The sequence below is a fragment of the Cyprinodon tularosa genome, unplaced genomic scaffold, assembly GCF_016077235.1.
Source record: "Cyprinodon tularosa strain WSP-4 unplaced genomic scaffold, ASM1607723v1 ctg3, whole genome shotgun sequence".
NCBI lineage: Eukaryota > Metazoa > Chordata > Actinopteri > Cyprinodontiformes > Cyprinodontidae > Cyprinodon > Cyprinodon tularosa.
The window spans coordinates 1,905,127-1,922,541 of NW_024039007.1; the positions used below are offsets into that span (position 1 = coordinate 1,905,127).

The following is a 17,415-nucleotide window of genomic DNA, read 5'->3' on the forward strand; positions in this document are numbered from 1 at the left end:
GCCACTCTTAGTCTCTACAGTCAAAGTACGATATGATAGACTGACTGAAATAAAAAGAGTGGGGGGCTGCTTTCTGTCATAGCTTCTAAAATCCAGAGGACCACTCAAGATCAGATTGAATGCAGGGCTCAAAAACAATGCACTTACCGGGAAATAACATTTGAATGCATTTAATTTGCTTTAACTCCAACAAAAAGGCTTTAGCCTATGACTTGGTCATTTATTTTATTTAAATATTTATAACCTGTTTGCATTTTGTTGGACAAGGAATCTTCTTTGTCCTTGAAGTCCTGATAAGATTATCTGGGCAGCATTCACTAGAACTTAAAGTTGCTATTTCTTTACTATAAAGTAGGAGTTACTGCATAGACCTCAGGTGGAAGAGTGTTCACAGGAAAACCCTTCGTTGTGTACTCCACAAATTTATTTTTCTGGAAGAGTGGCATTCAAGAAAACATCTATTGTTTAAAGAAAACCCAAAGGAAGTCCCCACAACCTATTTAGGGGACACAGTAAACAAGAGAGAAAAAAGGTCCTCTTGTCAGAAACAAAAACTTCACCGAAACACAATATCTGATGGAAGAATTCATAGTTCCCCTTAACCACAGCATTCCTACCACAGAAAATGAGGGTGGCATATAGTGGAAAAGTTTTCCTTAGCAGGCTGAAATAAACTGGTCTATGCAGAGAATAAGCTGGATGAGCCTAAATATCTGGCAGCCATGGAAGAAAACATATTGGAGGCTACAGAATGCTTGAGAATGGGCTGGCAGTTTTAGCTTTAAGGAAGACAATCAAACATGAGGCCAAAAGTATAAAGGAATGAGTGAGATGAATGGGCATTCATCTATCAGAATGGCCCACTCAAAGTACAAACCTAGAAATGTTTTCAATTTAATATGACTGAGATCAATTTTGCAAGAAAAAACAACTAAATGTATCTCTTTACTATAGATGTGCAAAAAAAAAAAAAGTTTCACAATAACTTACAGCAGTGAGATGGTCAATAAGACAAAATACCACAAATACATAAATATATTAGTCAAAAACTTGTAAAAATGTAAAACTGGTTGACACCCCTGGTAACTCCTTTCATCTACCTACCTGTCCAACAATTCAAAAACAACTAAGCTTCTGAAGTCTGCATACTGTAGATAGTCTTACTATTCCCTGCAGCAAGAATAGGGTACCTACTAATCACATGTCTAAGTCAACATCCTACTGAGTCCATCTTTTTATAAACAAAAGAAAACCAGCTATGGATGCAACTTACATATAGTTTTTATGAACTGCCCCTTAAATTTTCCCCTGGGTAACTTAATATACAGTATGAAGATATAACAAAACAAAAACAACATGTCACTGGAGGTATATGAAGGATGTAGATGTTTGCATGTGTGGCAAACACACCTAACTTTTCTCTCCCTATAACATATTCTTAACTAGATCCTTAAACCTAATGTGAAAAACCAGTTGTGTGACACTCTTACCCTTGCACTGACCACCCTCTCCCTTCCCATGGATACCGTTCTGTGTGAATTTGGAGCAAAGCCTTCTGGATAAATGGCAGGTTTAATGTAATCCCCATAAAAATCCTGTTCATGCTGCTACTCTCTCTCCTTCTGCCTCTCCGTCAATTCTTTTATTCATTTTTGCTCTCCCAGAGAGCACATTAAATGGTTAACAGCGGGACCAACCACAAGGTGCAAACCACAAAGAGATGGGGCTAAGTGCCGGGAGCGTGGGACCACCAGCTCCACGTGTGTGTCTATGACAAGAGATTAGCCCAGTTTTACACGGCTTTTCTACTCTTTAACACAGGCATTATCAGTTGCTGTTTTTTTTCTGAAGAGTTTTAATATAGAGCTCAGGATTAATCTACACCACTCTGGTTGCTCACTGAGCTTAGTGTGCAGAAAAGACAGCATGCTACTGGGAATCCATTTTGTCCAGCACACCTCATAAAAGAAGAATGAGATAATAGAATCGAGACACACAAAAAGTGTGTGTGAATTAGAAAGTAAACAGTGGAAAGAAGGCAGAAAGAGTAAGAAAAAAAAATAAAATGAACAAGAAGAAAAGCAGGATTTGAGGGCCGGGAGTCAACACTCACAGAGTCTGTAGCCTTGGTTCTTTGGCTGCTGCTGCTGTGGCGTGTTCTCGCTGTATACAGTGGTGACATCTCCCCTCTGACAGCTGTTATAGCACCGTCCGCCACTGCACACTCTCCGGCAAACCATAGGTGTGAAGACAATCTTAATACGATCCAAGTTGGAAGTGAGATTCGCTCCTGGAAAACACAAGCACATCTGCTTCAGAAGAAGCAGCAGCAGAAGAAATGGGCTGTAGAAGAGCTGCATCTTTCCTCCAGCTCAGCCTCTCAGTGACACACTCCTCATCTGGATCAACAGGAGGTTTATAAGTACGCAAGGGTGTGTGCTGACGGTCAGCCCGTGGCATGTTGCAGCCGGATGAGCGATGTGCCACAGGCCAGGGAAAGGGGCTGGAGAAGAGAACTGTTAGGTGTTGGGCCGTGCTCCAAGTGCTTTATCTCTTGCAGAAGGTGTTTTGGATGTGTATGTGAGGGAGACAAAGAGAGAGTAAGTGCATGTGAACATAGTGTAATGGTGGGAATGCATTCAACAGCCGCTGCCCTAGCACACAGCAAGAAAAAGAACAGAAGCCAGAACTTCACACAGCTGTTTCCATGGGATACAACATTTGAGAGTAAAATGTAGAAATTATTAAGGTCAAAGTGTTTCAGCTGCAAGAAGAGGCACCAGAGGTCAGCGCACATCATTATGGAGAAGTTAGTTTAATGACCCACAATGAATACAACAATGATATAAAACATCTGCCTGAGTGCTGCTGACCACAGAGGCTAATGTGGTTATGTCCCAGTTTAACAGGGTGTGTTTGTATTATAGAAATCATCTGGAGACCAGCATCTGTTGATCTTTAGCTTGATGTGCTGTAGCCTGTTGGAAACTTTAGAAATCCTGTTCTATTTCCAGTCTGTAAACATAACAAGAGCTACCAGGTTGACTCTCCGTTGCAGACCCTGTCACAGTGTTGAAGACTCAAAACTACTTTAGGATTTAGCTGGCTATTTAAGATGAAACCAGGTGAAGCACAGGAAAGTTAGAAGCTATTCCTAAGTAAACAGAATTTTCTATGATACCTTAAAACATCAGGCTGCAAGAGAGAGGAGGATTTTCAATAGATAACAGGAAGGCTGAACATACTAAAGCAAAAATGCTATAATTCATCCATTTGAGTTTATTTTTAGTAATACTAGTAGTACCAATCATGCAAATAAAAAAAAAGTGCAGTAATTGTTTTTCAATGTCCACTCTGTAATCTGATTTTTATTATAAACACTGACCCTGTATTTCGACGTCTCAGAAAATAATCTATAACCCATTACAGTAAGAAATACTTCAATCAAATATCGTATATGTTACACTGAAACTTCACAACCTCACCATTAACTAATGAAATTTGTGGAATAACCATTAAGTCAGTCGAAAAAACTGTGATGTGTACATCTCTAATTTGATTGCATTTGAAACTGTGGCAAAATAGGCAGAATTTGTTGTGAAATGTGTGCTTTCTTCTACTTACCAGTTGGATGTAAGACATTGTTGAACTGTCCCTGCATATGGCCGTCGCTGGAAGGTCTCTGAGCATTGAGGGACGGTGTATTGCTTTGTCCGTTTCTGTGGGGATACCGGTGTCTGTTCTCACTACCATGGCTGTTAGCAAAGCCATTGCCGCTGGGCAGGGCATTGGAGGTTATGGGCTCAGAGGATGAGGGATAACGCTTGACAGTACGGGAGGTCCCAGTTTGCTGATGAGAGGAGTATGTGGACCCTCTTCTTGCTTGAGTCCTATAGAAAATATCATCACAGCAGAAAAAAATGATAAATTTCCAACATTTAAACTAAGTAACAGAATGGACACATCCATTCAAAAAACACTGCATGTGCATCACTGTGAAATTAAATTAAGTGAGATGCAATACAGTCCTAGTTTGTCTGATTTTATAGATGAGATAAAACAGTTTTTAAGCTCTTTTAGCTCAAAGGACTTAATCTTCTATCTGCTGCATATAGCCCCAGTAATCATGGAGACTGTACGAGACAGCAACAGCACTATAAGAGACAAGACTATTCTTTGCATTAGGCAGCAGAAAGGGGAAATAATTAATACACCCCCTTTATCAATCTATGTATTTGTGTGTTGTTGTTTTTTTCATTACCCATGGACAGCTGTGGCCAGGACAAATGGAATGTCCTGAAACTTTAATAGGAACGGAACAACAAGACCATGGCGGAAAGGGGCATGTTGTATCCTAGTGAGCACTCGATTTCAGGTCAGTTTCACAACTTTGAAGCTGAGTTCATGTGACCTAAAAGAAGGAGGCATACAGGCCTACCTGAACTTTGGGAGTAATTGTGGTATGCTGGGATCCACCCACACCAAAACATCTGGATCACAGTGATCTGCACTGACAGACAGAACCAGACAAAGACAAACCCTGCCGGACAGATCAGAGGAGCCAATCCACAAAACACACCTGCGTTCCAACAAGGTACTTAAGGTTATAATCAAAGCCCAGATGAGGAATATAAGCCATTCATGACATGTTTGCATGTGATTTGTGAGGAACAAATCACATATTTACACACTGAATACACTCTGTTGAGCTACAGACATAGAGAAATAACCTGGCAATAAGAAGATTGGACAGAAATATCCACATGCCCACACACTTGCAAAATGAAAGCAGACACACACACACACACACCCTGTCCCAGCTGTACACAAGCCTCTGCAAGTCTCTTTTTTTACAGAGCACATTCCTGCTGTTAATTTGGACAGGACAATAAATGAAAAGGGGGAAAAAGGAGGCAAAGTTATGACAATGGTCTATCATTTCATCGTTTCAATAGACTCCAAACAGCACATGCAGCTGGCAGCTGCTCACCCAGATGCAAAATCTAAAGGGTGGGTCCTTGGCATTTGAAATGACACAGGGAAAAATGAGGTTCCGATGTTATATTGGTAAAAGGGTGGTCAGGTACCAAACCCAGTTACAGTTTCCAATCCAAGTTATGGTTGGCTCAGTTCCATTGCTAATGCTAAAACCTGGCCTGCAAGCATCCTGCTTTGCTTCCTGGGCTTAGCCAGATGTTGCTCCTTCCGACACATTCAGATGGCAAAATCACTTCCTCACAGTATGAGCTCATCATCATCCTCCCTGCTTTTTAATCAAAGGGAAAGCGGGGATGGGGGTGGTGATGTTGACCACATCCAGTTTCATCATTAGGAACTTCAAGCCCCTAATAAAGTTCTAGGTGAATGACATTTTCAAGTTCTCCCTGAAATTACAGTGACCATGGTAGGATATATGTGGTATGCTGTGGTATCCCTAGAGTTTTAAATAAACCAGAAATTGTGCAGCAAAGAAAGGTGTTATGGGTGAAAAGAATAACGTGTTTGGTTGTGTTAAACATTTTTAGTGCTCATACTGTAGATCATATTTTAGAGCCCAATGAACATATTCTTTTCACTGTTTTTAAATCACTAATATCCGTTTTTGGTAACAATTAAACCTTTTTTTTTCTATCCTCTATCCTGTAAATAGGATTACTATAATAAATAAACTACATTAAATCTGGACTGGTTTTGTCTGGCAGTAAGCACATTGGACATAAATATCCACATGCCTACACACTTGCAAAACGAAAACAGACACAAACCCCCCCAGTCCCAGCTGTACACAAGCCTCTGGCCATTGGCCATTTTATTTTAAAAGTTATTCTTTTAACACATAAATATGCCAAATACATGTGTTTCAACTTACTGGCTACAGATAAAATATGCACTTTAAGTAAAAAAGTTATTCTACACAAAAATAGTAGGCCATGGAAGAAAACGGTTGGAGGTGACCAATTTATTCTCGCTCACCTTCACAGCTCTCTGCTGGAAACACATCTTACACCAGGATTATAAAAAAAAAAAGTGCATTTTGAATTTAATGAAAAAAATCAGTAGCTGTTAGATGAGGTACAATATGTTCCAGCAACAGTAAAAGCAGAGCAAAACAGCACAAGCAGGAAGTCAACAGGCAGACCATAAAGGTAACCACAGCTGTAATGTGTTAGTTATTTTAAGAAGAAAATACTTTATTTCACATTGTTTACTACTTTTATGTGCACCCTGTCAGTACCAAATGTGTACCAAATTGATGTCTGCAGATTACTTTAAATCAACTATGGCTCAGTCCAAATGATTCCTCCACATGTTTACCTAATTAGCTTGAGCTGTAACATTTTTTCAGTGTATGTGACCAAAAGCAGGAGACATCTTTACTGTGGCTGCAGTTAGATTGTATATCAACATTTTAACTTCAGAACCACAACTTGAGTCACATTAGCTTGAAGTAACTGCCGTGACAGATGTTACACTCAGATCTACGGTTTGAGGGCCACATTACCATAAACAATGAGTAAATCAAGAGGTGATAATGTGAAGAGAAATGTGAGATAGTTAATGTGACATTCATATCCAAATGCCTCTCAAAATAAATAAATAAAACAAAGAGGGAAGAGTCTGCATTTCTGAATTCTTACATAAGGTCTTGCCTAGTGAATTTTCCAAACTGATGCTCTAATATAGGATTCTTCCTTTCTTTTACAAGTTGGGGAAAAAAACTATTTTAGTCTTAACTTTAAAAACTAAAGAACAAATTAATGAGATCTCTATTCTTTCTTTGTTGTGGGAAGATATGGTGATAATTCCAGTTGTCTGAGTTTGATATATTAAAGCAAATATCGTCACTCCTCCTCAACTTTTATCCGCCTTGCAATTTCTTTTTGTCTTTGAAAATTTTAGAAATATTTTTTGTGAATTAAATGAGTCAAACTTTTCAGTGCTATAATCCTGAACAGAAACTAAAAGGAACACTTGTAAAGATGATCACATATACCATATCGGATGGTTGTTGCAGTTCTCTATATACTGAATTTATTAGCTCTGTGATTATGTTTATTATAGGTTTTATAACAAGGGTGGAAGATGTGAGAACATCTCTAATGAGATCAACCACAAAAACAAGCCCTTCAGTATGATCTAATCTGTAGCAATTTGCTGTTTTCTCTTTCGCTCAGGAATTTTGAAAGCCTTATAAAAGTCCTACTAGTCACTCCAACAAGCTTTTTTGCATGGAATCTCTTTGAGTTGGATTCTTATTGTACTAGTTTTATCTGCGCAAGAATTTATACAGCACTTTGGAGAGAAGTGGTTTACTTAGAAACTGAACACTGAAGCAAGTTGTTCTTTATAAAATGTCTTTAACATAGACCATGTTCTTCTGAAATATATCTCGGACTTAAGCTAGATTTTAGTTTGGTATACACATTTAAAATAGTGTACCGGTATTAGGAAAAAAGCTATTTTTTCGACAGGAGGCTGCGGTCCACCAGGACCAAAACCACAAGAACAGTTTCTTCCCATTGGCTACAAGCCTTTTCAAAAACAACCCAGAGACCACCGTGACACTGACACTGCCTCTCTCCCTCCCCCATTCAGGACATAGAAGCTACACCAACGTAGCATCTCCTGCGTAAGATTACACAAAGCCTAATGTGTATATAGTACATTCCATATAGTACATTGAATGTTTTATATTGCATATAACTAAAGATTCTGTATTCTGTATATATATATATATAAATACAAGTTAAAATTCCTTGCAAGCGAAAACTTACTTGGCAATAAACTCTGATTCAGAAAAATGACTCTAACTTCCTCCCAATATATTTATCTACATAAACCTTAGGTCTTTGCTTTTATTTGGAACTGAATACAGAAAATGTATAGAAAACCCTGAAATACATTTGTGTTTTATTGCATTAGCTAGAAAAAAAAATGAAATTAATCCAACTTTTGATATATATACTATTCAACTGAATTAAAAAGGATTGTTGATATTGTTTATAACAAAATCCTCCGTGGTGAAGTAAGTTGCACCACTGATTTCTATGAATGTAAACCTAAACCTTATTCAATTCATAAGTACTTTTAAAGGGGTTCCTTCAACTAGATGTTGTAGATTTTATTAGCTCTATATAGCTAGGATCTTTCATAGCAGTCTGTCATACAGCAGTTCTAGAGAAGACTCTCACTTAAGACACCCTGATCTTATCTAACAGTCTGATAACAGAGGATTCTCAGAGTTGTCCATTATTTTCTTTATCATATTAAAATGTGTTCTTTGTACATTCATCTCCAAAAGTTCTAGGGATCTTTCTAAAACAAGATCTTTTTTTTTTCAGCTTGTTGAACTTCTTTTAGTCATTTGCACTGATGTAATCTTTTGTTGGGGTAACAGCGTCAGCGTAAATTATTTGACGAAGACTTAGGCAGTGTCTTGCTGCAAACTCTAAAGGACCTAAGCAATTTAATGTAAACTTGTGTAAACAGGTGTTTCAATAGTCATGCATGACTTAATATTTCACAGATAAACGAAAAGATGGGACATTTTTATAGTAAATTCACAATATAGAAAAAAAGAGAAATTGTGATTCTAATTAAAGATTTTTTTTAAATAAAGCTTACTTTTATAGAATTGCACCAAAGAGTGGCATCTTGAGGTCAACAAGTCTCCTTAATGACTAACATATGCTCTCTACATCCTAAATGATTGCTTGGGAGGCATTCCAGAGCAAAAGCTTGTTCAATCCTACTGTTAAAAGTTGATTTGAGGAGCTGGCCCAACAGCAGTGAGGCTTTTTAATGACATCTGATTGTTGTGGTAATATATGAGTAACACAGATAGATTTAACAAAAAACAATAGAGATGGGTCTGATATAAAACAAATGAAATTAAAAAAAAATGCCCACTGTAGGTTATAGTGAATGAGAATTACCTTTTTCTCTTTCCTTCTTGCCCTTTTTGGCAAAAAATGTACTGTGGAGTATTTTATTGCCTAAGTAAGATGCACCTCCATGTATAAAAATGTTTTTACTGATCATTTGCACATTCACTACTTTTATTCAAAAGACTTATTCATTAAAATCAATTATGAATAAATCACAGGCCAAATGTTTGAAGAAAGCATGAGCAAAAAAGCTTCCAAATAAGTATTTGGCTCAAAACACCCATTTTCAGTATTATTCCATTCATATGTACATGTGGAAAAAGACCTCATCACACCACATCTGAGAAGATTACAATAACTAACATCTATGGCCAAGAATCGAGACTCAGCTAAAATCATCCAAAGTTTCCAAGAGACGCTTAAGTACTGCTTTGCATTTTAGACTGTTGATGCATTACAACATGAGTGCATCAAAACTCTTAATGTCAGACAACATGGATGACAGTTTCAGCTTCATGTCCTGTTGAACCAAAGTTACAGGAGGACCCTTTAGGAGAACAAGTTGGATCTCTGTTAAAGCTTTGAATTACACTGCCAATCAAAATTTCAGGTAAACCCTGAAAGCTGTTTTTTTTTTTTTTTTGACGTTTTGTTGCGTGTCCTTGTTTAACCACTAATAAAACACTGTAGTGGAGACATGGAAAGCACCAACTCCAGTCGTTCAAGAGGCGTTTCTGTAAGTTGTCCACAAGGAAGCAGCTACTTCTGAGACAGATGGGGGAATTCTGGATTTATCTAATCAATTTATCAAGCATTCGCACACACACACCCACATACATACATGCATACATATGCTGACCCAAATCTTCAGGAACTGTTTACATCTTAAATTATCTCCTTAGCCCAGTGTGCTTGGCGAGGCCTGAGCAGTGTTTATGTGGAGCATTGCTCAGAGACAAATAGGCCACTGATGATTCATTCACTAACAGTTCTGTCTCTGAGGTGCTTTTATGATCATCAACCAGCATTAATCTTCCCAAGAAATAAAAAAAATGACAGTTGCCTAGAACCCACTTCTGGCCTTTAAGTCAAAAGAAAGGTCAGTACGATGACGTTAAATGGTTTTAAACCAGCCCTTTTCAGCACTTAAATCCCAGCACAGTCACAACTACAGGTGCTGGTCATAAAATTAGAATATCATGAAAAAGTAGATTGATTTCAGTAATTCCATTTAAAAAGTGAAACTTGTATATTATATTCATACATTACATACAAACTCATATATTTCAGATGTTTATTTTGTTTAATTTTGATGATTACAAATGACAACAAATGAAAATCTCAAATTCATCATATCAGAAAATTAGAATATTGTGAAAAGGTTCAAAATTGATGGCCCCTGGTGCCACACTCTAATCAGCTAATTAACTCAAACCACCTGCAAAAGCCTTTAAATGGTCTTTCAGTCTAGTTCTATAGGCTACACAATCATGGGGAAGACTGCTGACTTGACAGTTGTCCAAAAGACGACCATCGACACCTTGCACAAGGAGGGCAAGACACAAAAGGTCATCGCTAAAGAGGCTGGCGGTTCACAGAGCTCAGTGTCCAAGCACATTAATAGAGAGGCGAAGGGAAGGAAAAGATGTGGTCGAAAAAAGTGTACAAGCAAGAGAGATAACCGCACCCTGGAGAGGATTGTGAAACAAAACCCATTCAAAAATGTGGGGGAGATTCACAAAGAGTGGACTGCAGCTGGAGTGAGTGCTTCAAGAACCACCACACACAGACGTATGAAAGACATGGGTTTCTGCTGTCGCATTCCTTGTGTCAAGCCACTCTTGAACCACAGACAGCGTCAGAAGCGTCTTGCCTGGGCTAAAGAGAAACAGGACTGGACTGCTGGTGAGTGGTCCAAAGTCATGTTCTCTGATGAAAGTAAATTTTGCATTTCCTTTGGAAATCAAGGTCCCAGAGTCTGGAGGAAAAGAAGAGAGGCACTTCATCCACGTTGCTTGAAGTCCAGTGTAAAGTTTCCACAGTCAGTGATGGTTTGGGGTGCCATGTCATCTGCTGGTGTTGGTCCATTGTGTTTTCTGAGGTCCAGGGTCAACGCAGCCACATACCAGGAAGTTTTAGAGCACTTCATGCTTCCTGCAGCTGACCAACTTTTTGGAGATGCAGATTTCATTTTCCAACAGGACTTGGCACCTGCACACAGTGCCAAAGCTACCAGTACCTGGTTGAAGGACCATGGTATCCCTGTTCTTAATTGGCCAGCAAACTCTCCTGACCTTAACCCCATAGAAAATCTATGGGGTATTGTGAAGAAGAAGATGCAATACACCAGACCCAACAATTCAGAAGAGCTAAAAGCCACTATTAGAGCAACCTGGGCTATCATAACACCTGAGCAGTGCCACAGACTGATCGACTCCATGCCACGCCGCATTGCTGCAGTAATACAGGCCAAAGGAGGCCCAACTAAATACTGAGTGCCGTACATGCTCATACTTTTCATGTTCATACTTTTCAGTTGGCCAACATTTCTATAAATCCTTTGTTTTTATTGGTCTTCAGTAATATTCTAATTTTCTGATATGATGAATTTGAGATTTTCATTTGTTGTCATTTGTAATCATCAAAATTAAACAAAATAAACATCTGAAATATATGAGTTTGTATGTAATGTATGAATATAATATACAAGTTTCACTTTTTAAATGGAATTACTGAAATCAATCTACTTTTTCATGATATTCTAATTTTATGACCAGCACCTGTATACAAAGCTCATTTTTCATGGGGATGTGTTTGAGAATAGCAAAGTCTGAGCCGACATCCAAACTGGATTGTTTCTTCATAGCAGCTAAAGCAGAACATAGACTAATATGATGAGGCATTTGGGTCACAGGATGGAGCAATGTGGCTTCAGACAGACTGTCTAAACAGTACTGTGTAACAGCAGGCAGGTTTCTGGCAAAACTGCCCCAGACTGGGTCATACTGTGATAATATATCACTCCCAGGCTTCTCACTGCAAAGTTGGATTAGACACTACCTCCAGAATGACAAATGGGAAACTTCTGCAAATACTGAAAATTGTCAACCAATTAACCTTTGCTTAACTCGTTGATTTATTAATCCAAGTTGTTGTTTTAACAAAAGTATTAAATGCTTTTTTAACTTCTCGCTAACATAGTGCCTCAGCCAAATGGCCACAATATAGAATAACTGGACACAATTAGGGAAATTTGAATCCTGCTTGGTAAATGGGCGGATATGATGGCAAAGACCAAATACTAATCAAAGTTTGCACATATTTCACTCTTTGAAAGAGAATGTTGCTTGTTACAAATACTGTTAGGATAGGAAGATCATCAGTCTAGCTAGAATGAACAGTAGAAACATAAAAAAAAGTGAATTTTTATACAGCAGCAGCAGAAACAATGAAAACCTTGTGCTGCTAAATCACTACAAACACTGGCAAAAGACACAATTTATGAGTACACCAGGGATGCAGATCTTTGCAGTCAGTGGCGGACCATCGTGTAAAGGATGCATAACATTTCAGATCCAATGTTTTATTACTGTCCCAGCGATTTAAAGCATTTCTTAACAGGTAGGATAGCAGATTTTTGGATTCAGATGGCGTCCTGTTAAGGCCTGAACCTTAAAACCTTAAAACCAACAGTTAAACCAGAGACACTTGTGAAATCTCCGGAGGCACTTCCACTTCTACTCAAGATTTTATACTTCAAAATGACAAAGGATATATTCCTTTGTGATGTTTTCTGCAACAGATGGAGCTCCAAATTTCAGAGACAAATAGGGGGAGTGCAGACTGTTAAAACTAGCCCCGAGAGGCGTTATTCAAGAGCATTAGCAAATGCATACATACTTGACTCTTGTTCATGTTATGTTTTTCAAAGCTCAGGGGTGTTATGAATCTCAGATATGTCCAAGACATTAGCAAATGTTAGGTTTGGAGAAGTGAAAATATGTCAGTGGAGATATTAATGACTGAGTAATTAATAATAACAACCCTATTAAAAATGTTTTGTACCTTGTTTGGTTAATCTATTCTTCTTAATAGTGCTTGTAATCTCAATTAGACTACATAGATAAGAAACAAATTAGTCTAAGTTTGTTTTACAATGTTTGTAAAAGCATGATTTTACTTTAATGCTTGTAGTATGGATACCAGGAAGAATAGTCCCTACTCTGGAAGAGACTAATTGGGATCCTTAAATAAGATTATTCTTGAATTGCTGAAAGATTAATTGTTTACCTTCCCTTTGAGAAAAGGATATGCTGTGATTTTTTTTTTACATTTAATTTAAAGCAAAAATCAAGAACCTAATTTAACCTAATTGCAGAAAGGTTTACAAAAACAGAAAACGCCAGAAAATATCTTTACTTTCATAATTCTGCCATAATACTGCCAATTTTTCAGTGACTGAAGAAAAAGGAAACATGAAATAAAAAATAAAAACATAGTGGCATTAATAACAACCCTAACAAACTGATGCTATTAATATCGAACATGATTGTAATGTAACTTTTATTAAAAGTCTCTTGAGAAATAAACTTAGGGACATGTGGATAATTTTTAAGTTCTTATAAGAGAAAGCAGACAGGAGAAATTAAAAACAAAAACAGAAGGCATGCTATAGTCTGGAATAGGGCTGCCAACGCATTACGATATTCCCTACTTTGGATTGAGAGCCAGGTGATGTAAAGGAAAACAAAAACACAGAGAGGAATTTACACCAAATCAGATTAATATAATAAATTATGCACTACCAGCATTATCATTCATTAGATTATCGTATTTTCCAGACTATAAGCCTGTACTTTTTCCCACGCTTTGAACCATGAGGCTTATAAGAAGGTGCGGCTTTTAGGTGGATTTTTTTCTAACCATCAGAGGGGGAAGTCAAAGATGGAAATGAAAGAATAAGTGGCTAATTTTTGTTTAGAAAAAGAACATTCTAACAGCAGGCATGATGGAGAGCAAATGTCCCAAATTCAGATATTTATTTGCCTCATTTAAGTTGCCGAACCAATGAAGCGACTGGGCTCCACTTCTGCAGAGCAGAAATAACGAGCTGACAAAGCCCCATCTTTCAGTAGAAGCTCTTACTGATGCGAGCCAATAAACTAACAGGATCTAGCATTTTTCTTTGTCCCTACTCTGGGGCTATATGTAGAGCACCCCCTATAGGTTCAGTGGGAGAAAGTTAAGTAGATACCAGTGGCTTATAGCCCGATGTGGCTTATATATATCCGTTTCCAGTTACAAAAATAAATAAAAATAAAGTTTGGGCGGGTCTTATATAGGGTTGCCAACCGTCCCTTGAAAGATGGAATCGTTCCATATTTAGAAATAGAAGTACCTGTCCTGTATTTAGTGGAAAAGGAACACACTTAGTCCCATACTACTGTGAGAGTAAAAAAAAAAAACAAGGGCACATTAGATACAAAACTTACGGTAAACTTGTTCCCGGGCCCTGTTCTGCATGTGACCAATGAGCTGACAACTAATAAGTAACGATCCAGAACACCCTCATCCCATTGCAAAGTGTTTCTCACGGAGAAGATCGTGGGAGATAACAGAGCAGTATGAATGGAGCAATTTAAATGCTAAAGAATGAGTAACTGCGAACAGTCTTCTGGAGCACGTCACTCAGGAAAAAGGATCCAGGCAGTCCAAAGAAACAGCAGAGGTGGATGGAGGTTCTTCAGGCAGCTCATTCCCAACATCCAAGCTGCTGTGTCATTTGTCCTCAGCATCCCATCTTCCACTTTTTTTTGTGGAGAGGGTTTTCTCCTTAATGAATAACAAATGGACTGATGTGCAGAACAAATTTCCCCCCCGGATTAATTAAAGCTGAAATTATTGTCAGCCTCAATTATGAACTGTCTTGCTCTGAGTTTTACTCTGCAGCACTCAAAGACAAACAACTCCTAACTGCTGCAAGAGCTGAGAGGAAATATAAGTGGAAAAAGGAGGCAATTGCCACATTTGCATTGAGCAAATAATTTTTTTTTCTGTTTTACAACTGTAGCCTACAGTAATTGCATTTAAGGCACAAATATGTTTACAAAGTTGCACAAGTTTGGTGTTGCACCAAAAATATGCACTATTTATTTATTGTTATATATTAATTTTTACAGCTTGAAGTTAAGCAGGACAGGCGTATGTTTAATCTAATTAAATGCAGATTTGAGTCAAATAGTAAAAAACAAAAAAAATCATTAAAAAATATATATATTTCACACACAAAGGGGGCTAAAAAAAATCTGCATGCCAGGAGGGGCAAAGGCAATCAGATCAGTTGAGGTGTCCCTTTTTTTTCCAGGGAGTTGGCAACCATAGTCTTACAGTAAGGTGCACTCTATAGTCCAGAAAACACAGTAATCTTGACAAATGAATCAAGCTGGTAGATATTCAGAACTAATTTCTAGTTCAAGATCATCTCATGCCTCTCTGTTAGTCTCAAAACTCAACGGCCTTGGGACTTAATGGTTTCTGTAAGAGAGGGCGTCATGAGGTGCTAATGATCTAATCAAACTGGCTTTAAACAACAAGCAACCTTAGTCACAGACAGACGGTGAATGATCCAGATTATTTATTTTTTGCAGTAGCCACTTCTACGGTCTTTTGAGGATGTTTTGAAAGTACTTAGTGAAAAGGAGTTATTGAGAAACCAAGTAAGTATCTGGATTGTTTTTTCACTCCTGTTCAAAAAGAAAAAATTTTTAGAAGGTGAAAGAAGTCTCTGTGAGAACAAATATAAATCCTTTCACCCAGTCAGGGCACCCAACCATCGTTACCACGTGTGGTCAAACCCCAAAGTGGTTGTCTCATTCCTCAGGCTCTGTGCAGAACAACCACATCCATACATCATACATTTCTTCCAATAAAATCCCCATGACTGATCTGAAGCATACATGGGCAACTATAATACCCAGTGGCAGGGAGATTTTGTTGTGTGTTCTGCATAGCAACAAGGTTCTGCAACAGGATGGTCGTGGTAAAGTTTCTGTTTATTGGAAATTTAAAAATAACTCCACAACTGCCACTGACACATTAAAGTTCTAACCTAAATTACAGCTTTTTGTAAATGTTTAATTTCTGGCTGAAAAGGTTTTAACTCTGAGAGATTTTCTCACCACTTGTTTTGCAGAACAATCTGGCCTCTTAAAGAACTTTCTAGAAAGTCTTGATAGTAATTAAAAGATATAGCATACAATCATGCCACTTTTCCCAAATCAGTTCAACGGAAATAAAAAAAAAAAAAGTTTCTTTCCATAGAAACAAGAATTAAAAATAAGTTGAGCTCAACTAAAACAAATTTCCTCTGTACATTTGGTCACATACGGCCAAACATCAGAGAGCAATTAAGGTCCAGTCTTTGATAAAATCTTCAGTCATTTCGACTTGTTTAATTGTGGGTCTTGGCAGAATATTCCCCCTTGTGAAAAACTGGGTGTGTCCGAGGCTTTATCGTTCAACGATGGAGGCTGGACTAAATCATGTTCTCACTGTCTGGACGTCTTACTCACAGTTGGCTCGTAGCACCAGAAGCATGGATGAAATAAATCACAGTGAATGGGAATGAAAAACAGAAAGAGTTCTTGAAATTATTTACTAACCAATGGCTGTTATTTGGATCAGGAAAAAGTTATATGTAGAAAAATAAAGAGATAAAGTTCCACTTCATTTTGAAGGTATTGCTTTACTCACCAGCATGAAAACAGATTTTCAGTAAATTTGACCACATTGAGGTCAGCAGACACAACATGGTCAAAACATATGACCAAACAGTCTAGTCTACTAAAAGAGCTGTGACATGAGTAGAGCCTTCCTTATCATCAAGGGGTAAATAATGCTGCCAATATGACTGTTTTCACCTCAGTATTCATAAAGTTTGGTTTTAAAGTAAAAGAAATCCAGAAAGCTGCTATTCTCCATTGAAGCAGCACAGTGTGGTTACTGTGGTTAAGGGGCTTGATTCAAAATGCCTGGAGACATGGTTAGCTGTGAGGCCATTTAATATTCCCTGGTTTATTATAGTTGCTCTGATCATTCACTTAGTGAAATGCCACAAGACAGGTCAGCAGGAAGAGCCATTGCAAAGTGCTGACTGAGGCCATGTCTGTTTGCTGCTCAGCGTCATGTGTCAGTCTGCTTTGACAGTATGCCAAAGACAGCTTCCAATAAGAGAGTAGGAGGAGGGAAATTTTCACCAGGGACAAAGCACTGATTTTGAAACTTCAGCAGAGGTTCATAAAGAACAAAAAGCTCTGAGTGTAGGAAGAAAGTGGGCTAATACAAGGATAAGGAGTAAGAGCCTACAGACATCTAGAACCATAAAACATTAGATGCTCATTAATTATATTTAAGTGCAAATGTGAATCCCTGCATTCATAAACTGAGGTCTTATTTAGTCAATGACAGAAGTCAAAATACTTTGAGGTCGTCTAAGAAAAGCAAAAACAAAAACTCTTGCAATGTCTGG

The 17,415-nt window shown here is 38.0% G+C and overlaps 1 protein-coding gene across 1 annotated transcript in view; it reads right to left on the bottom strand.

Annotated features, from left to right (window-relative positions):
• LOC119787539 (latent-transforming growth factor beta-binding protein 2-like) overlaps nt 1-17,415 on the bottom strand; it is a 132,656-nt gene that overhangs the window by 80,480 nt on the left and 34,761 nt on the right. The window contains exons 4-5 of the mRNA XM_038291457.1: nt 3,625-3,890; nt 2,114-2,290 (exon numbers count right to left, since the gene is read on the bottom strand). Coding sequence (XP_038147385.1) covers nt 2,114-2,290; nt 3,625-3,890 — 443 coding nt within the window. The remainder of the gene's footprint in view (nt 1-2,113; nt 2,291-3,624; nt 3,891-17,415) is intronic.